At 39.2% G+C, this 22,410-nt stretch overlaps 1 protein-coding gene and 1 pseudogene across 1 annotated transcript; one reads left to right on the top strand and one right to left on the bottom strand.

Annotated features, from left to right (window-relative positions):
* Positions 1-15,987: 15,987 nt before the first annotated feature.
* Far1-ps1 (fatty acyl CoA reductase 1, pseudogene 1) lies at positions 15,988-17,574 on the bottom strand (annotated as a pseudogene).
* A 2,366-nt stretch (positions 17,575-19,940) lies between these two features.
* Mrgprx2l (MAS-related G protein-coupled receptor, member X2-like) lies at positions 19,941-20,885 on the top strand. The gene is given in 1 exon segment (NM_001002285.1): positions 19,941-20,885. A coding segment is annotated over 1 exon segment (945 nt).
* The last annotated feature ends 1,525 nt before the right edge of the window (positions 20,886-22,410 follow it).

Raw genomic sequence — 22,410 nt, 5'->3', positions numbered from 1 at the left:
ATCAAAAATCTCAAGTGCCAGAATATGATTATAAGAATGTGTAGCATGGGAAACACTCCTCCATTGCTGGTGGGATTGCAAACCTGTACAACCGCTATGGAAATCAATTTAGTGTTTTTTTCCAGAATATTGGGAAAAGATCCACCTCAAAACCCAGCTATACTATTCCTGGGCATATACCTATTAGGTGGTCCATCACACTCCAAAGATCCTTGCATAACTATGCTTGTAGCAGCTTCATTTGTATTATTCAGTAACTGGGAAAAATGATGTCCCTCAAATGAAGAATGACTAAACAAAATGTTGCATATTTATATAATGGAATACTACTCAGCCATTTAAATAATTACATCAGGAAATTTTCAAACAAACTGATGGAACCAGAAAATATCCCGAGTGACACAACACAGACCCAAAAAGTCATGCTTAGTGTGTATTCACTTGTAAATGTGTATTAGCCTTAAAGTGAAGGATAGTCATGCTACAATCTATAGATCCCAAAAATTTAAGTACAAGGGAGAGCCCAAGGGAGGATGTTTGAAAATCACTCAGATGGGGATATAAAATTGTCATCAGAGGCTTATAGAATACAGGAACTGATTGGGAGAGAGGGGTAAGAAGGGGGAAGGGGTGGGGTTCTGGGGTGGAGAAATATATGAGAGAAAGTTGAGTGAACAGAACTTAGTGGAGGTGAATATCTGAGACTATCCAGAGATCTGGCATGTATGAGACTCCCAGGAATCTATGGGGATGACCCTAACTGAGTCTTCTACTAGCTGGGTATATGGTGTCTGAAGTAGTCGCCTCGTTGGCTAGGTGACACTTCCAGTGGAAGGAAGAGACACCAAATCACCCACAAAACCTTTGGTCCAAAATATGTCCTACATTCAAGATGTGAGGAGGGGACAAAGAAGGAGCAGAGATGGAATGAATGGCCAATCGGACCCACTTGAGAAACATCCCATGGGAAAGAACCTACTTGTCACTATTAATCTCTGCTCTGTTTTCAGACAGGAACCTAGCATAACTTCCCTGAGAGTCTTCATCTAGTAGCTAATGGAATCAGATACAGAGACTTGCAGCCAAACACTAGTTGCAGTTCACAGAGACTTGTGGAACAGTTAGGGGATAGATTAAGAGAGTTGGAGGTGTGTCAAGGACACCTCAAGAAGACCTGCTGAGTCAACTAACCTGGTCCCATTGGTGCTCACAGAGACTAAAGAGCATTCATTCACTAGACTGAGGACCTCTACACATTTGTAGATGTGCCTGTTGGCTATCATGTGTGTCCCTGAGCTATTGGAGCAGAGGCTGTCTCTTAACCTGTTAACTGCCTTTGGATCCACTTCCTCTATCTGGGATACCTTTTCTGGCTTCAGTGTGAGGGGATTTAATCAGTTGTGCTGCAACTTGAAGTTCCAGCAGGAGAGTGATATCTGTGGAGTGTTACCTTTCTTTTAGGAGAAGAGGAGGGAGTATTAGGAGGAGGAAAGTGAAGGGTGGGTCTGAGAAGGAAGAACATGGGTGGCAGTCTGGAAGTAATGGACAAAAATATGTTCCTAGATAGTAATGGGGTGTGGCTCATTGATTAATGTCATAATCCTGCAATTGTGAGGATCTGGGTTCAAATCCTATTATCCACATTGATGCTGGTTGGCAACCTGTCTGCAATTTCAGCACTTAGAAATCCCTTAGGAAAGATGGTTAATAGGTCAGTTCTTGCTTCAATGCAACTAACAGGGATGTGAAGCCAGGGGGGTTGGCATGATCAGAGGGTGAGGGATGGAAGCCAGGACAAATGTTCAAAACAGTCTCATGAAGAACATGACTCAAAGAGGTGACATTCATATGACAGCATATCCTAGCACAGGAAACCACAAAACTTTCTGACATTCTGATTAGGCTTTGTCAAACACCACTCGCATTGCTTTCCATGCACTACAGACGTGTTTCCTATTGACAGCTGATTCCAGTAACTCTTCACTTTGACACCTTACCACTTCCCATATGAAAAATGGAGGAAAGGTAAGAGGCTTTATGACACCCTTTTCCCAAAGTTTTTGCCTATTTTTCTTAGTCTGTTGCCATATATCTATACCTTGAGGTGGAGATTACAGTGACCATCAGGTTTTCCTGAAAATGCAGGAGATGCAAAAGTCATATTAGCTGTTTACTCTAGCAGATTTGACTATGCAAGATTAGAATACTTTGAATCAAGGCCCCAACTACTTCTTGGAATTTCTCCCAAATCTGATCTTATCTCCACTCTCCAAGTGTTCTGCTATTGTGAGAATTCTGCCACTCTCCTTGACTTAGCAAGCATATGGGTACAGGCATCTTCTCTTAATGCCCACTTATGTCAGTAACTCAGACACCTGTATTTCCTGCAACAGAAAGGTTTTCATTTCTTTGTGCATTTCTTCCTCAATAGACAACAGATGGTCTAAAATTGAGTAACTAAGAAGAACATAGTTAAGAATAATATTTATCAGTAGTGTACATATTTAGGGAAAGTTACACAGGGTGTTAACTTCAACTCCAGCCAAGAAAAGCAATCAGAGTGTGAATCTTTATCTACAGTAATGGGGTAGCAGTAATCTCAACCAAGAGTTGGATGTTACTATGGAGGTTAAATGTAGTTGTGCTGTTCCAGGCATACAACAACTTTATTCATTGATTACATTTATTTGATAATTTGATTTCTGTATAAGATGTTCTCCAATTATTCTTCCCTCCCATCTCTTACCTCTACTTCATCTATTTAAACTTACTCCTCCATCTATACTAGACCCTTTCCCAGACCCATTAATTTTGGTATTGTTTGTAATATAGCAACATGCAGGAAAAAAGTGCTTAATGCTTCGTATCAAGAAGGGTATGCAGCTTTATTGGCAGTTGTTTGCTCTAAGTGTATACAACTCATCTTTCCATGGTCTCCCAACTTTACACTTTTGCAGAGAAAGGTACTATTTTCTGAAAAGTGCTCTATTTCAAGTAAAGTGACAGATATCCCCAAATCCTTTAACATTACCACTATTTTATACATATTTTTATTCACATTATATACCAATAACAGTCCCCCTTGCTCCTCTCTTTCTAGATCTACTCTTAACAAAGTAGACACTTTGTTCCAACTGCTCCTTCCTCCCTGTCTCAAAGAGGGAAGAACTGCCCTGGGTATCAATCCATCCTGGAACATCAAGTCAAGCAGGACTAGACATAAACTCTTTCACTGAGACTCAATCAGGGAGTAAAGGTAGAGGGAAGGAGTCTAATGACAGGGAACAGAGACTAAGACAGCCCACAGTCCACTCCCACTCCACTTGTTAGAGACTAAGCTCCACATTTGCTACAAATCCGTTGTGCTCATGTTCAAGCTACTGCTTGCTCCCAGGTTAGTTGACCCTATGGTTCTTCTTGTGGCTTCCTTAACCTATTTCCTCACTTCTATCACTCACTATTCCACAAGACTCACCACCTTATGTTTCTCTGTGGGTCCCTGCATCTGCCTTCATCTGTTACAGGATGAAGTATAACAAGAGATATTTATGCTAGGTTCTTATGTATAAGCATCGCAGAGTATTATTACCGATCAGGGATTAGGTAGGTATTAAATTGGTTGAGTCTATGGTTGGTTCACTTTGCCCTCAATCATGGCTTGAAATTTATCCCTTCACATCTTCTAGTAAAAGAAATATTGTGTTGAAGGTCTTCTGGGTGGATTGACAACCCCTCCCTCCTCTGAAACTTCTGCCTGTCTAGAGGAAATGGCCTCTTCAGGCTCTATATTCCCCTCTTGTGGGAATCTCAGCTAGGGTCAACTCCAGAGATTCCTGTATCCTTCCCAATTATGTATCTCAGTCAGTCAACAGAGATGTCCCCAACCAAATTCTATTCTCATTCTCAGCCTTCTTCTGCTCCCTAACTTGATCACATTTCTTGATCACATGCTGCATCCTCAACTTCCACACACAGTTTCCTCTCTCCATCTACCTCCCATGCCTATTAAGTTTCCCTTTATGGGTGTTATTTGAGAAACCTTCCTTATACCCCCATATTGCCCAGTTTCTTTAGGTCTGGGCATGGTAGCATGGAAGATATACACTTTATTAATAATGTACCCTTATAAGTGAGTACATACTATATGTGCCTTTCTGGATCTGGGTTACCTCAGTAAAAATAATATTTTCAAGTTCCAACCACTTGCCTGCAAAATTCGAGCTGTCTTAGTTACTAAAGGCTGAATAGTATTTCATTGTATAGATGTACCACATTATCGTTATCTTTTTCTCAGTTGAAGGACTTCTAAGTTGTTTTGAGCTTCTGGCTATTATAAATAAAGCTACTATGAAGATAGTTGAACAAGTGTCCCTGTGATATAGTGGGATATTTTGGGGGGTATATTTCCAAGTGTGATATAGCTGGGTCTTGAAGTAGAACTATTCAATAATTTTTTTCTGAAAAACTGTCAAATTGATTTCCAAACATGTGAAAGTTTCCACTCCCATCAGGAGTAGAGCAGCATTCCTCTTGCTCCACACACCTGGCCAGCATATGCTATTGTTTGAGTTTTTCATATTAACCATTCTGAGTGGTATAAGATAGAATCTTAGGATCATTTTGATTTTCATTTCCCTGATAACTAAGGACTTAGAATATTTCTTTTAGTGTTTCTCATGCATAAGAGATGCCTCTGATGAAAAATTCTGTTTAGTTTTGTACACCATTTCTTTTTTAATTTTATTTTTCTTGAATATTTTATGTACTTAAATTTCAAATGTTATTCCCTTTTCCCACTCTGCCATACCACCTCCCCCTGCTTCTATGAAGATGCTCACATTCCCATCCACCCACTCCAATCTCAATGCTCTGGCAGTCCCCTATACTGGGGAAATGAGCCTTCCCAGGACCAAGGACATTTCCTCCTATTGATGCTGGATAATGCCATCATCTGCTACACATGTGGCTGGAGTCATGGGTCCCTCCATTCTTTAATTGAGTTCTTTGTACTATGGTTGTAGAAGTAAAGTATTTTGCCTAATCTTGTTTCAGGTAAGTGCTACCTATCTAAAAAAATCATCCATTTCATTTAGATTTTTCCAATTTTGGGCTGTACTGTCTTTAGAAGTATGACCTAGTGGTTCTTTGAATTTCCTTATTGCCTGTTACATCTTTTTTTTCATTTCTGATTTTGTTTATTAGATACACGTTCTCTGCCTTTTAGTTAGTTTGTCAAAGTGTCTCTCTTGTTGATTTTCTCAAAGACACAGTTTTTGGTATTCTTAATTCTTTCTATTGTTTTCTTTGTTTCTAATTGATCAACTTTAGCGATGATTTTGCTTATTCCTGCCATATTCCCCATTTGGATGTGTTTTTATCTTTTGTTTTATAGAGTTTTCTGATGTACTTTCAAATTTCTTTCATGACTACCTAATTTTTAATGAAGACTCTTCATGATATGGACTTTTCTCTTAGAAAAGCTTTCGTTGTGTCCCCTAAGTTCGAACATGTTGTACCTCCATTTTCATTGAACTCTAGAAAGATTTTAATTTCTTTCTTCTCTTCCCTCACCCAAGATTGTTGAGAAGAGAGTGGTTCAGTTTCCATGAGAGTGTAAGCTTTCTGATGTTTTGGCTGTTGTTGAGGTTCAGTTTAATTTCATGGTGGTTTGATATAAAAGAAGGTATTATTTCAATCTTCCTGTATATGTAGAAGCTTTTTTGGTAACCATGTATATAGTCAATTGTGAGTGGTGAGAAGAGTTATATTTCTTTGTGTTTGGGTGAATGAAGATATCTGCTAGGTCCATTTGATTCATAAATTGGTTTGATTTCATTATTATTTGTAAAGTTTCTATTCCCAATGACCTGTGAATTGGTGAGCATAGAGTGATAAAGTCTCCTACTCTTAATGTACGGGATTATTTGTATTATTTAAACCTTATCAATGTTTCTTTTACAGATGTGGGAGCCTTTGCATTTGAAGCTTAGATCCTCATAATTGAGACATCATTTTCATAGATTTTTCTTTTGATGATTATGAAATGTCCTCTGTCTCTTTTGATTAATTTTGTTTTTTTTAAATTTATTTAATACTTAATAATAATTCTTTGGTATCCAGGCAAACATCCCCCTCCACCCTCCCCTTCCTTATGGGTGTTCCCCTCCCAACCCTCCCCCCATTGCTGCCCTCCCCCCAACAGTCTAGTTCACTGGGGGTTCAGTCTTAGCAGGACCCAGGGCTTCCCCTTCCACTGGTACTCTTACTAGGATATTCATTGCTACCTATGAGGTCAGAGTCCAGGGTCAGTCCATGTATAGTCTTTAGGTAGTGGCTTAGTCCCTGGAAACTCTGGTTGCTTGACATTGTTGTACATATGGGGTCTCGAGCCCCTTCAAGCTCTTCCAGTTCTTTCTCTGATTCCTTCAACGGGGGTCCTATTCTCAGTTCAGTGGTTTGCTGCTGGCATTCGCCTCTGTATTTGCTGTATTCTGGCTGTGTCTCTCAGGAGCGATCTACATCCGGCTCCTGTCGGTCTGCACTTCTTTGCTTCATCCATCTTGTCTAATTGGGTGGCTGTATATGTATGGGCCACATGTGGGGCAGGCTCTGAATGGGTGTTCCTTCAGTCTCTGTTTTAATCGTTGCCTCTCTCTTCCCTGCCAAGGGTATTCTTGTTCCCCTTTTAGAGAAGGAGTGAAGCATTCACATTTTGATCATCCGTCTTGAGTTTCATTTGTTCTAGGGATCTAGGGTAATTCAAGCATTTGGGCTAATAGCCACTTATCAGTGAGTGCATACCATGTATGTCTTTCTGTGATTGGGTTAGCTCACTCAGGATGATATTTTCCAGTTCCAACCATTTGCCTACGAATTTCATAAAGCCGTTGTTTTTGATAGCTGAGTAATATTCCATTGTGTAGATGTACCACATTTTCTGTATCCATTCCTCTGTTGAAGGGCATCTGGGTTCTTTCCAGCTTCTGGCTATTATAAACAAGGCTGCGATGAACATAGTGGAGCACGTGTCTTTTTTATATGTTGGGGCATCTTTTGGGTATATGCCCAAGAGAGGTAGAGCTGGATCCTCAGGCAGTTCAATGTCCAATTTTCTGAGGAACCTCCAGACTGATTTCCAGAATGGTTTTACCAGTCTGCAATCCCACCAACAATGGAGGAGTGTTCCTCTTTCTCCACATCCTCGCCAGCATCTGCTGTCACCTGAGTTTTTGATCTTAGCCAATCGCACTGGTGTGAGGTGAAATCTCAGGGTTGTTTTGATTTGCATTTCCCTTATGACTAAAGATGTTGAACATTTCTTTAGGTGTTTCTCAGCCATTCGGCATTCCTCAGCTGTGAATTCTTTGTTTAGCTCTGAACTCCATTTTTAATAGGGTTATTTGTCTCCCTTCGGTCTAACTTCTTGAGTTCTTTGTATATTTTGGATATAAGGCCTCTATCTGTTGTAGGATTGGTAAAGATCTTTTCCCAATCTGTTGGTTGCCGATTTGTCCTAACCACAGTTTCCTTTGCCTTACAGAAGCTTTGCAGTTTTATGAGATACCATTTGTCGATTCTTGATCTTAGAGCATAAGCCATTGCTGTTTTGTTCAGGAAATTTTTTTCCAGTGCCCATGTGTTCCAGATGCTTCCCTAGTTTTTCTTCTATTAGTTTGAGTGTATCAGGTTTGATGTGGAGGTCCTTGATCCACTTGGACTTAAGCTTTGTACAGGGTGATAAGCATGGATCGATCTGCATTCTTCTACATGCTGACCTCCAGTTGAACCAGCACCATTTGCTGAAAATGCTATCATTTTTCCATTGGATGGTTTTGGCTCCTTTGTCAAAAATCAAGTGACCATAGGTGTGTGGGTTCATTTCTGGGTCGCCTACTCTTAATGTACGGGATTATTTGTATTATTTAAACCTTATCAATGTTTCTTTTAAAGATGTGGGAGCCTTTGCATTTGAAGCATAGATCCTCATCATTGAGACATCATTTTCATAGATTTTTCTTTTGATGATCATGAAATGTCCTCTGTCTCTTTTGATTAATTTTGTTTTAAAGGCTATTTCATTATATATTAGAATGGATACTCCAGCTTCCTTTTTGATCCATTTGCTTGGAAATATTTTTCAGCCCTCCTCTCTGAGGTAATGTTATCTTTATCACTGATCTGTGTTTCTTGTATGCAGTAGAATGATGGATCCTGTTTTGGTTTTGTTATTGTAGTCTATGTCTTTTTATTGGGGAATTTAATCCATTCATGTTGAGATATTTTATTGACCAGTGATTGTTACTTCCTGTTATTTTAATGCTGCTGCTACTGCTTTGTGTGTGTGTGTGTGTGTGTGTGTGTGTGTGTGTGTGTGTTCCTGTGTGATTTTCTTGTTATGTTTATCTGGTATGAAATAATTTATTTTCTGTGTTTTCATGGGCATAGTTATGCTCTTTGGGTTGGAGTTTTCCTCCGAGGTTTTTCTGTAAGGTTGGATTTATAGATAGTGTTTAAATTTGGTTTTGTTTTGAAATATGTTATTTTCTCCACCTATGGTGATTGAAAGTTTTTCTGAGTAAGGTAATATAGGAAGACATCTGTGACTTTTTAGAGTCTGCAAGACATCTATCTGTCCAGGGCCTTCTAGCTTTTATAGGCCTTGTTGAGAAGTTGGTTGTAATTCTGATTGATCTGCTTTTGTGTTGCCTGACCGTTTTCCCTTACAGATTTTCATAGTATTTCTTTGGTCTCTAGGTTTATTGTTTTGTTTAACATGTGGCAGAAGGATTTCCCTTTCTCATCTTTTCTAATTGGTGTTCTTTAAGGTTCTTCCATGTTTATAGGCCTCTTTATCTTTATGTTGAGAGTGGTTTGTCCTATACTTTTGTTGAAAATATTTTCCTGTCCTTGGACCTGGAACTCTTCCCCTTCTTGTACTCCTATTAGTCTTGGGTAAGGTCTTTATATGGTATGCCATGTGTCCTGGATGTTTTGTAATGGAACTTTCTAGATTTAACCTTTTCTTTGTCTGTTGTATGGATTTCTTCTATCATATCTTCTGTGCTTGAGGTTCTCTACTCCATTTTGTATTCTTTTTTAAAAATTTTTATTAGATATATTTCTTTGCTTACATTTCAAATATTATTCCCTTTCCCAGTTTATTGACCATAGCTCCCATACCCTCCCCTTGCCCTCCCCATACAGGTATTCACCCCACACATCCCCCTTAATGTCCCCCCATATTCCCCTGCACTGGGGGGTCTAACATTGGTAGGACTGAGGGCTTCCCCTTCCACTGGTGTCCCAACAAGGCTATTTTCTGCTACATATGCAGTTGGAGCCCTAGATCAGACCACATACAGTCTTTTGGTAGTGGTATAGTTCCTGGAAGCCCTGGTTGGTTGGCATTGTTGGTCTTATGGTGTTGCAAGGTCCTTCAACTCTTTCAATACTTCCTCTAATTCCCCCCAAGGGGGTCCTGTGCTCAGTTCAGTGGTTTGCTGCTAGCATTGACAGCTGTATTGGACAATGCTATAGATGTGTTTCGCAGGAGAGATCTATATCTGGTATTTTCTGCATGCATTTTTTAGCTTCATCAATCTTATCTAGTTTTGGTGGCTGTATACATATGGGCCACATGTGGGGCAGGCTCTGAATAGCCATTCCTTAAATTGCTGCTCTAAACTTTGATTCCATATCCCCTCCTATGGATATTTCCCCCCTTTTAAGAAAGAGTGGGAGCATCCACATTTTGGTGATCCTTCTTCTTGAGCTTCCAGTGGTCTGTGGATTGCATTTTGGGTAATTTGAGCTTTTTGGCAAATATCCACTTATCTATAAGTGCATAACAAGTGTGTTTTTCTTTGATTGAGTTACCTCACTCAAGATGATATTTTCTAGTTCCTTCCATTTGCCTATGAATATAATGAAGTCATTGTTTTTGATAGCTGAGTAGTACTCTATTGTGTAGATGTATAACATTTTTTTGAATCTATTCCTCTGTTGAAGGGCATCTGGGTTCTTTCCAACTTCTGGCCATTGTAAATAAGGCTGCTATGAACATAGTGGAGTATGTGTCTTTGTTGTATGTTGGAGCATCTTTTGGCTATATGCCCAGGAGAGGTATAGCTGGGTCCTCAGTTAGTGCAATGTCCAATTTTCTGAGGAACCTCCAGACTGATTTCCAGAGTAGTTGTACCAGTTTGAAATCCTACCAACAATACAGGAGTGTTCCTCTTTCTCCACATCCTCTCCAGCACCTGCTGTCACTTGAGTTTTTATCTTAGCCATTCTGACTGGTGTGAGGTAGAAACTCAGGGTTATTTTGATTTGCATTTCCCTGATGACAAAGAATGTTGAACATTTCTTTAGGTGCTTTCTGGCCATTTGATAATCCACAGCTGAGAATGTTTTGTTTAGCTCTCTACCCCATTTTTTAAATAGAGTTATTTGGCTCTCTGGAGTGTAACTTCTTGAGTTCTCTGTATATTTTGAACATTAGCCCTCTATCAGATGTAGGATTGGTAAAGATCTTCTCCAAATTTGTTGGCTACTGTTTTGTTCTAATGAAAGTGTCTTTTGCCTTACAGAAGCTTTGCAGTTTTATGAGGTCTTATTTGTCAATTCTTGATCTTAGAGCATAAGCCATTGATGTTTTGTTCAGGAAATTTCCCCCAGTGCCTATTTGTTCGAGACTCTGAGACTCTTCCCCATTTTTACTTTTATTAGTTTGAGTGTATCTGGTTTGATGTGGACCTTGATCCACTTAGACTTAAGCTTTTTGTGTTGTGATAAAAATGGGTCGATTTGAAGTTTTCTACATGCTGACCTCCAGTTGAACCGGCACCATGTGTTGAAAGTACTATCTTTTTTCCATTGGATGGTTTTAGCTCCTTTGTTAAAGATCAAGTGACCATAGGTGTGTGTGTTCATTTCTGGGTCTTCAATTCTATTCCACTGATCTATCTGCCTGTCTTTGTACACATACTATACAGTTTTTATGACTAGTACTCTATAATACTGCTTGAATTCAGGGATAGTGATTCCCCCAGAAGTGATTTTATTGTAGAGTATAGTTTTAGCTATCCTGGGATTTTTGTTATTCCAAATGAATTTGCAAATTGCTCTTGCAAATCTCTATAAAGAACCGAGTAGGAATTTTGATGGGGATTTCATTGAATCTGTAGATTGCTTTTGGCAAAATTGCCATTTTTACAATATTAATCCTACCAACACGTAAGCATGAAAGGTCTTTCCATCTGAGATCTTCTTCAAATTCTTTCTTCAGAGACTTGAAGTTCTTGACATACAGATCTTTCACTTGTTTGGTTAAAGTCACACCTGGATATTTTATATTTTTTGGGACTATTGTGAAGGGTCTCATTTCCCTAATTTCCTTCTCATCCTGATAATCCTTTGAATAGAGGAATGCTACTGATTTGTTTGAGTTAATTTTATACCCAAATACTTTGCTGAAGTTGTTTATCAGGCTTAGTAGTTCTCTGGTGGGACTTTTGGGGTCACTTAAGTACACTATCATATCATCTGCAAATAGTGATATTTTAATTCTTCCCTTCCAATTTGTATCCCTTTTACCTTCTTTTACTGTCCGATTGCTCAGGCTAGGACTTCGAGTACTATACTGAATAGGCAGGAAGATAGTAGTCTAGTCCCTGATTTTAGTGGGATTGCTTCAAGTTTCTCTCCATTTGGTTTGATGTTAGCTACTGGTTTGCTGTATATCACTTTTACTATGTTTAGGCATGGGCTTTGAATTCCTGATCTTTCCAGGACTTTTATCATGAAGGGGTGTTGAATTTTGTCAAATGCTTTCTCAGCATTTAATGAAATGATCATGTGGTTTTTGTCTTTGAGTTTGTTTCTATAGTGGACTACATTGATGGATTTTCATATATTAAACCATCCCTGCATCCCTGGGATGAACCTTACTTGATCATGATGGATGATTGTTTTGATGTGTTCTTTGATTCAGTTTGCAAGAATTTTATTAAATATTTTTGCATCAATGTTCATAAGGGAAATTGGTCTGAAGTTCTCTTTCTTTGTTTGGTCTTTGCATGGTTTCAGTATAAGAGTAATTGTGGCTTCATAGAAGGAATTTGTTAGTGCTCCGTCTGTTTCAATTTTTTAGAATAGTTTGGACAGTATTGGTATGAGGCCTTCTATGAAGGTCTGATAGAATTCTCCACTAAACCCATCTGGTCCTGGGCTCCTTTCTGTTGGGAGACTTTTAATAACTGCTTCTATTTCTTTAGGAGTTATGGAGTTGTTTAGATGGTTTATTTGTTCCTGATTTAACTTTGGTACCTGTTATCTGTTTAGAAAATTATCCATTTCCTCCAGATTTTCCAGTTTTCTTGCATATAGGCTTTCGTAGTATGATCTGATGATTTTTTTTAATTTCTTCAGATTCTGTTGTTATGTCTCCCTTTTCCTTTCCGATTTTGTTAATTTGGATACATTCTTTGTGACCTCTGGTTAGTCTGGCTAAGGGATTTTCTATCTTGCTTATTTTTTCAAAGAACCAGCTCCTGATTTTGTTGATTTTTTGTATAGTCCTTTTCATTCCTACTTGGTTGATTTCAGCCCTGAGTTTGATTATTTCCTTCCTTGGGTTTATTTATTTCTTTTTGTTCTAGTGCTTTTAAGTGTGCTGTCAAAACGCTGACACATGTTCTTTCCTGTTTCTTTGTGCAGGCACTCAAAGATATGAGTTTTCCTCTTAGAACTGCTTTCATAAGTTCAGGTATGTTGCACCTTCATTTTCATTAAATTCTAAGAAGTCTTTAATTTCTTTCTTTATTTCTTCCTTGACCAAGTTGTCATTGAGTAGAGCATTGCTCAACTTCCATGTATATGTGGGCTTTCTGTCATTGTTGTTATTGAAGACTAGTCTTAGTGCGTGGTGATCTGATAGGAAGCATGGAATTATTTCTATCTTCCTGTATCTGTTGAGGCCTCTGTTGTGACCGATTATATCGTCAATTTTGTAGAAGGTTCCATGAGGTGCTGAGAAGAAGGTATATTCTTTTAATTTAGGATGGAATGTACTAAAATATTTGTTAAATCCATTTAGTTCATAACTTCTGCTAGTTTCTCTATGTCTCTGTTTAGTTTCTGTTTCCATGATCTATCTATTGATGAGAGTGGTGTATTGAAATCTTCTACTATTATTGTGTGAGGTGCAATGATTTTTTTTATTTTTTTGAGATTTATTACGGTTTATTTTATGAAAATAGGTGCCCTTGCATTTGAAGCATACATATTTAGGATTGAGAGTTCATCTTGGTGGATTTTTCCTTTTATGAATATAAAGTGTCCTTCCTTATCTTTTTTAATGACTTTTAGTTGAAAGTCAATTTAAATTTGATTTTAGAATGGCAACTGCAGCTTTTTTCTTTGGGCCATTTGCTTGGAATGTTGTTTTCTAGCCATTTATACTGAGGTAGTATCTGTCTTTGTCTCTGAGTTGTGTTTTCTGCATGCAGCAAAATGCTGGGTCCTCTTTAAGTATCCAGTCTGTTAGTCTATGTCTTTTTATTGGGGAATTGTGCCTGTTGATGTTGAGAGATATTAAGGAATAGTGATGGTTCCTTCCTGTTACTTTCGTTCTTAGAGGTGGAATTATGTTTTTTGTCTCTCTTTTGGTTTTATTGCAAGGAAATTTTATTTTTGCTTTTTGTATGGTATATTTTCTCTCCCTGTGTTGGAGTTTTCCATCTATTATCCTTTGTAGGGCTGGATTTGTAGAAAGGTATTATGTAAATTTGGTTTTGTCATGGAATATCTTGGTTTCTCCATCTTTGTTAATTGAGAGTTTTGCTGGATGCAGTAACTTGGGCTGGCATTTGTGTTCTCTTAGGGCCTGTATGACATCTGTCCAGGATCTTCTGGCTTTCATAGTCTCTGGTGAGAAGTCTGGTGTGATTCTGATAGGTCTGCCTTTATATGTTACTTGACATTTTTCCCTCACTGCTTTTAATATTCTTTCTTTGTTTTGTGCATTTGGTGTTTTGACTATTATGTGATGGGAGGAGTTTCTTTTCTGGTCCAATCTATCTGGAGTTCTGTAGGCTTCTTGTATATTTATGGGCATCTCTTTCTTTAGGTTAGGGAAGTTTTCTTCTATAATTTGTTGAATATATTTACTGGCCCATTAAGTTGGGAGTCCTCACTTTCTTCTATGCCTATTGTCCTTAGGTTTGATCTTGTCATTGAGTCCTGGATTTCCTGTATGTTTTGGGCTAGGAGTTTTTTGCGTTTTACATTATCTTTGACAGATCTGTCAATGTGTTCTATGGTACCTTCTGCCCCTGAGATTCTCTCTTCTACTTCTTGTATTCTGTTGGTGATGCTTATATCTATGACTCCTTGTCTCTTCCTTACCTTTTCTATATACAGGGTTGTCTCCCTTTGTGCTTTCTTTATTGTTTCTATTTCCATTTTCAATTCCTTCACCTGTTTGGTTGTGTTTTCCTGCAATTCTTTCAGGGATCTGAAAAGGACTTCTACTTGTTTACTTGTATTTTCCTGTACTTCTTTAAGGGAGTTATGTCTTTCTTAAAGTCCTCCATCATTATAAAAATGTGATTTTAAATCTAAATCTTGCTTTTCTGGTGTGTTTGGATATCCAGTATTTTCTTTGGTGGGACACCTGTGCTCTAATGATGCCATGTAGTCTTTGTTTCTGTTGCTTAATTGATTTTGAGTGTGTTGGCACTCTTGGTGACTGTCTTTCAGCTCTAGACATGGACAGGAATCAAAGTGTCCTACCACTGATTGTTCCTAGGTCCCTGCACCCAAGGTGCAAAGTTGGAACTAGGTGATTCCTGCTTGGGTCTGGACTGTGGGCAGAGGGTAGTCTCCTCTGACTTCTCAGGAACATCTACACTTCTGATGGTACAGCTCTCTTCCTCATAGGATTTGGGTGCCAGGAGGTGTTTGGCCAGTTCAGTTTGGTCCTGGGTGCAGAGCAGAACCATGGGTACCCCGGCAGCTGTCTGTTCCTATGTCCCTGTGTCCAAAAGCACTGTGCAGTTTCTCCTTGTACTGGGGATGTGGGCAGAGGTGTGCAGAAATGGCAGTCTGTCCTATGGTTTCAGGATATCTGCACTCCTGGGTGTTCAGCTCTCTTCCCCACAGGATTTGGGTGCAGGGAACTGTGGGATGGTATCAGTTCACTTCTGGGCAGAGCCAGAAACAGGAAGTGCCCTGACCCAGAGGACTTCTGCCTCCATGTATCCTGAATCCACCAGGGATGTCACTTGAAAGCAGAAAAGTGGGTCTTACCTCTGATCTCAGGTGTGTCGGTGCTTCTGGAGACTGTCTTCCAGCTCTAGGCAATGGCAGGAATCAAAGGATCCTGCCTCTGATTTCTCCTAGTTCCTTTCACCCAGTGGGCACAGTTGGCACTCTGTGATTCCCTCTTGGTTCTGGACTGTGGGAAGAGGATAGTCTCCTCTGACATCTCAGGAGTATCCACATTCTGAGGATCAACTCTCTCCCTCAAGGAATTTGGGTGCAGGGAGCTGTTTGGCAGGTTCACTTTGGTCCTGGGCGTACACCAGAACTGCTGGTACCCCAGCGACTGTCTGTTCCTGTATCTCTGTGTCCAGAGGCCCTGTGCATTTTCCCCTTTGACCTGGGATGTGGACAGAGGTGTGCAGAGGTGGCAGTCTGTCCTGCAGCCTCAGGATGTCTGTATTCCTGGGTGGTCAGGTCTCTTCCCCACAGGATTTTCCATCTTGTATTCTGTTAGTGAAGCTTCTGTCTGTTAGTCCTGTTCTCTTCCCTAGGTAGTCCATCTCCAGTATTGCCTCAGTCTGGAATTTCTTTATTGCTTCTATTTTTTCCTCAATTTAAGATGGTTTAATGTCTTAACAAAAGGTGAGATACTTAAGTACATTTTACATTTTATGCATTTGGGTCATCATATGCATAGATATTCTAATGCTAAATTCTTGGTCTTCAGTATCTCATAGTGCTGGATGCTCAAAGTTTGACAGAAATTTGTAACACAGACTAACCACAAAACACCAGATGTTTCTTGCCATTTGTGATCTTGCAACAAAAATGCACCAGATAAGTATCACAAGTATTGTATTGAAATCATAACAGATATTCAGCAACTTATTCAGATGCTTTCTAGCTACAAGGAGGCCTGACATCTCTTCATTCAATACATATTTTTTAGTACCCATGCAGTAGTTTTCTATATATTCTGCACAGTGTAACTGTCATATATCAATATTAAAGATCTTTTTAATCTTCAGGGTTTAGCTGGTTCATTAACATATTGACATTATCAGTATTCCAAACCCAAGTGTTACTTGTAAAATATTCAAGGAATACCATGGCTTTGTGAAGATGAGTGATTGTTTCCATCATCCTTGGGCTTCTTCCAGTCATCCTGAGGTAGATATCATACAGGAATGCTGGGGTCTTATGGCTTACAGCAATCCAGTAATGATATAAAAGGTGATTTGAGGTTAGATTTACATTGGGCCATCTGAAGGCCTGTTCGAGAGGATTCCTCTTGAAAGTGGAAATTACATGGTATTCAATTTCCCTCCAGTGGAAAGAATTAGTGCTGCCTGTTGTGCAATTATACACCATGGTGTTTCTTGGTCTATTAATTCCAGTATACCAGGCTCCAGCAAGTCTCATGTTGACAACTACATCTACAGGAACGAGATCTGCATGGGCATTGTTGGAGGCACACATTGTTCAAAGAATTCCTTTCCCTGCTGCAATGAAGAGACCACTTGGTCCATTAAAGTTATCAGTCCATCCTGGAAAAGGTTCTTTCCAACTGGCACCAACAATCGATGGCCTTACAATTGCAACATTTAGCTTTGCTCCTTCTTGTTGCACAACATATTCTGCCAATGCCTTGGTGTATATATACATATTAGGTCTGTCGCCTATCAGTTTTGGTGTGATATTATTTACCATCCATTCTAAGGAATCAATCAGTTTCTTGGGATCTACAGGGGATGGATAAACTACTTCATCAATATGCTTTTGATTGCAGTAGGTGTACGCTGTTGAGGCATGCATGAACACTTCCAGATTCTTCATTTGCTGTGCAAGGAGAATAAGCTGTCATGTAGCGAATACATTTAACTGAACAGCATCTCTTAAATTTTCATTAAATCTTACAGTAACTGCACAGTGAAATATGACATTGGTAGAATCTATAATGATCTCCTTATCTTCTTCACTGAGCCAGTTTAGGTTGGGTGAGTTCACTGTTGATTGCTATAATTTTCTGTCTAAAATCTGGATTTTCATCTCTCAACCTGTTGAAAAGCTTGCCACTGAGGATTTCTTCCACTCATTCTTGGGGTGTCTGTCCGGCTATTTGCCTCACCAAAACATAGACTGAATTCACCTCAGGACAAGATCTCAGCAAGCATCTTCCCTAAGAAACCAGAGGCTCCTGTGAGGACAATATTCTTGCCTTCATAGTATTTTGGGATTGAAACCATTTTGACTTAGTTGTTCAAGGAGTCTCTGGGTCCCTTCCTCAGTCACCAAATCTCAATGCGGAAACTCGGGTCTCGCTCTCCCCTCAGCAATGGCTATGCTGCCGTTGTGCTCTCCTCACTCGCTTTTCACTGCCCCCGACCAGCTGCTAAAGAGCAGGCCTATTGCTTCTATTTTTAATTTCTGTTCTTGGTCAGTTTTATTTTCTTCTCCTATTTACTTTTATTTCCCCATATTTCTAAAGGGGTTAATACGTTTCCTCTTTAAAAGCATCTATTTGATTGTATTTTCTTGTATTTAGGAAATGATTTACTAATTTCATCTTTGAAGCCCTCTATCACCAGAAGATGAGGTTTGAGGTTATAATCGTGTGCTAAGGTATACAGGGCTTGTTGTAATAGTATAGCTGTTCTCTGAGGTTTTCATATTTTGATCACTTTTGTTTATTGTAATCTTATGCTGACCTTTAACAATCTGGCTGTCCCTGGATATTCTTGGTGTGCCAGGTATTCAAATGTGGTATAACCTTGCTTTGCTAATATGGCAGGCCTCTTGTGTGTATCTTTGGGATAAATAATGGAGTTCATCAGACAATGCAAGTCACCCAGTTGTTGGGTGTATCCCTGAGAGAAGACAGGGTAGGGGGTTCCAGGGGAAAGGCAGACAGAGAACTTGTGGTACAATGGTGCTCAGGAGGAAAGTACACCAATCTGGGCAGCAGGAAGTTCCCCAGAGGACTAATGGGTCAGAGGAATGAATGCAGGGAAAAATCTAATTTGTATCAACAGGTCTGATGAATGTGGGCATATAGTTGACTGGACAATGGAGGTTGACAGAGTGACAATGGGCTGCTCTGACCAGCTGGGAATACCCCAGAAGACTCTGCAGGCAGAAAATGAGTGCAAGAAGGGAAATTATCCTGTATGTTCCAGATAAGTAGGTATAATGAAGTTGGGGGAATAAGTGCAGAGAGGGAATCTCAAGAAGGAAAATCCATCTTCTATTTTATGGAATTAGTTTTCTGTGCTTTTGTCTGCATCCCAGACATAACCTATGCACAAAGGATTTGTAAGTTTGGTCTCTAAATTGACTCTCAGATTTCTTATATTCTCTCTCTCTGACTCTCCTCCTCCTCCTCCTCCTCCACCTCCTCCTCCTCCTCCTCCTCCTCCTCCTCCTCTTGCTTTCTCATACAACCTAGGCTTTTATGGAACTTACTATGTAGCTCAGACTGCCATTGAACTAATGGAATTCTTCCTGCTTCAGTATCTATAATCTGGTATCTCACAAGTAATCTAGCATGACTAACAGAACAATTTATAGTACCCTCCTTTAAGAGAACCATCTCTGTCTTCAAGTACTTGAGATATTTATGTGTCACAATACCCTTTATTTAGCACTACTGGCACTTATTTTCTTCTCTCTCTCTCTCTCTCTCTCTCTCTCTCTCTCTCTCTCTCTCCCCCTCTCTGCCCCTTGGATTGAGGGATGACAAAGGCCATCATTAACCATCTCTATACCATAAGCCATTTTTCCAAGAATACTAGAGGTATGATACTGACAGAATCATGAGCAGTGATCTTTTGTCATTTCATATACATTTCATGGTGCTGAAGTTGCTTTAAAATATTTGCAAAGACATTTATTCCATATTTACATCTACTTTGGAGCTTTTGTTTCACTTATCCAATTGTTGAATGAAAATTTTCAGCTATTCACTGTGACCTTAGGGAGAGATAGATACTTGTGATATAGCAACAGGCAACAGAAAAGTGCTTAATGCCAACAAAGGCTTTCCTCCTTTCTTGTTCAGATTTTGAAATGAATACTGAGTCATGCTACCCTATTGGTCTGGAATCTTCATACTAGTCTTAGTATGATTTCATTACTGACCTTTATTATTACCATATTTTCCATTTCTTAGCCTCCTAACCTACCAGTATGACAGCAACAACTGTTGGTCATGCTTCTGGCTCCTGAGTTCACCAAATGGGAAAGAACCAACCTTAGAACAGAAAGAAAGTTGGGTTTAGTGTTTTCTTTCTTTCTGAAAAATAGTTTGTCTTAAAACAGGAGTTTTAAAACAGTCTAAGACACTAAGTGTGTATAGACTAAGTGGGGCTCTCAACTACTCTAATATAAATACAAGCTGTGGATTGTAGATAGCCTAAATAAATATAAGCCAGATTTAAATTAAGGCTCCAGAAATATTGATTTTGATAAATTATCTCTATAATCCTGTTAACCTACCTTATGAACCAGAAAAACCATTACCATATATGGGTAATCCTGAGAATCAGAGAGTGAACAGCATGTACTAATACCTTGTTTGTCTTTCCAGAAAGATCAGTGATAGCCTCCAAAGAGTGGATTCAAACATCCTAGACTGGGAAACTAACAGCACAACTGTGAATGAAAGCAACCACACTGGAATGTCATCATGTGGCATAATGTCTTGTACCATGATATTTCTTTCCCTCATCATTGCTATAGTTGTTCTGGTTGGAAATGCCATAGTGATATGGCTCCTGGGCTTCCAGATGTGCAGGAATGCCTTCTCTATCTACATCCTCAACCTGGCTGGTGCTGACTTTCTCTTCATTGGGTTTCAAATTGGATATTGTTTTTATATTATCTTTGACATCTACACCATCCCGATTAAATTGCCTCTGTTTTTCATTGTTATGTTAAACTTTGCTTATCTTTGTGGCCTGAGCATTCTCAGTGCTGTTAGTATTGAACGCTGCCTGTGTGTCATGAGGCCATTCTGGTATCGCTGCCAACTTCCAAGGCATACATCAGCTGTCATATGTACCATGCTTTGGGTCTTGTCCCTAGTGTTGAGCCTTTCAGAAGGAAAAGAATGTGGCTTCCTACCTGGCACTAACATCTCTGATTGGTGTAAGACAATTGATTTAATCATTACTTCATGGCTAATTGTTTTATTTGTGGTTCTCTTGGTGTCCAGTTTGGCCTTGGTGATTACTATCTTCTGTGGCTTATACAGGATTCCTGTGACCAGGCTGTATGTGGTCATTGTGTTCACAGTGTTGTTCTTCCTGCTCTTTGGTCTGCCCTATGGGATTTATTTGTTCCTCTTAGTGTGGGCTGAGACATTTTATTATGTTTTTCCTTGTGGTTTTCTTCCAGTGACAATATTTCTATCCTGTATTAACAGCTGTGCCAACCCCATCATTTACTTCCTCGTAGGCTCCGTTAGGCATCATCGGTTTCAACGGAAGTCTCTCAAGCTACTTCTGCAGCAGGCCAGGCAAGACACTCCTGAGACAGAAGAATATGTAGAAATGGGCTCCTTAGGAAGATCTAGAGAAGTAAACAGTCTGCAAGGGACTGAGAGCTGCTTTGACCAGGCATAAATAGTTTTGAAGAGAACTATGTCCTTATCAGTTTGTGGATTTTTTTATAATGTTTAGTTGAGGACCCAAGGTTAATGCAGTTTGGAAAGTAGTCAATGTTGCAGAAGTTGATTGGTACTGGACTTGTTATAAATACTGAGTGCAGCATTTCTGCAGCTATCTTGATCAGGGCTTTACCAACTCATTTTGATGGGACTACTCATAAACTCTATTGGGTTCAGAAGAGCTTTTTACCACTATTGACAAACTCCTACTTCAGCAGAAGGTTCAGGAAAGTACAAGAAACAGTTGCATTTCTTTGCTCACTTAACTTGATAGTGTCTAAATCCATGTCATATTTAGCAAAAAATCCTGTTTTAAAATGAACTTTTTTTAGTGTTGAAGGGTTATATAGATTTGTCTTATAATCCCAGACTTTATTAATTTCTATAGGTTTAAAAATGTATGGAGTAATGGTCTTTCCATTTCTTAGTAAAGAAATAAACATTCTCAAGAGAAATCTGTTAAATCACTATTCACCCAGTGGAGTACTCACTTTATACATTTCCCAGAGCCCATGGCATCTATAGCTTAATTATGCAAAGTTTAGTAAAAATTTCTATATGACATTATTTCAATTTTAAAGCTACAGCATGTGATAATTTCAATTGCAGTACAATTAAGAGAACATAGTATCAACAAATTAAAGTAAACAAATCAGCAGGTTTTCTTAATATAGCTACATGACTCAGAACCTAATCAAGATAGATAAAACTTTCTTATGTCTCATAATTTTCACTTCCCCTCCAGTCAAATGTTTTTACTTCAAAGGTAAATAGGTCATTCATATTTCTGTTCCAAACTAAAATATAGAGTGCAGATTGAAAGACTGTTACATGATGCTTGATATACATGTGGTTAGATGGTTGTTATAGTTGAACAAACTAACTTATATGTCAGGTCATGTAAATACTCATTTTTTTCTCGTTGTGTCAAAATCTTCATACTTTCAGAAACTTCTCTCTGCAATGTACTGTTACTACAAAGACCTCATGCTGTAGAAAAATGGCTACCATAGGCTCATGTATTGAAATGCTTACCCGCCCCCCTTCCAATTGGTGGGATCGTTTGGGCAGGATCAGCAGCTGAGGCCTTGTTGGAGGAGGCACTAGAGGTTGTCTTTGAGGTCACAAATCCCCAGTGCCTCCACCCTAACCCCATGTCTCTGAATTAGATATAAGCTCTCAACTACTACTCCAGTTTCATGGCTGCCTTCCTCCTGCCTTGCTTCCTGTCATGGTGGTCATACACTACAAATATCTGGTACTGTGGCCTCCCAAATTAAATACTTTCTTTTATAAATTTGCTTTGCCATGTTTTCTAATCCACAGCAATGGAAATGTAAGTAAAACTGAAGCTGGTATTGGAGAAGGTGTTGTAACAGGCCTGATCCTATTCCTTTTACAATGAGTGAGAAAGACTGTGGAATTTTGGACTAGGGAAGCAAATGAGGTGAGACTTAACAGAGGATCCTAGTAGGAACTTG

The sequence above is a fragment of the Rattus norvegicus genome, chromosome 1 (assembly GCF_036323735.1).
Source record: "Rattus norvegicus strain BN/NHsdMcwi chromosome 1, GRCr8, whole genome shotgun sequence".
NCBI lineage: Eukaryota > Metazoa > Chordata > Mammalia > Rodentia > Muridae > Rattus > Rattus norvegicus.
The sequence above is the reverse complement of the archived record's forward strand: the minus strand, read 5'-3'. Positions and strand labels throughout refer to the sequence as shown.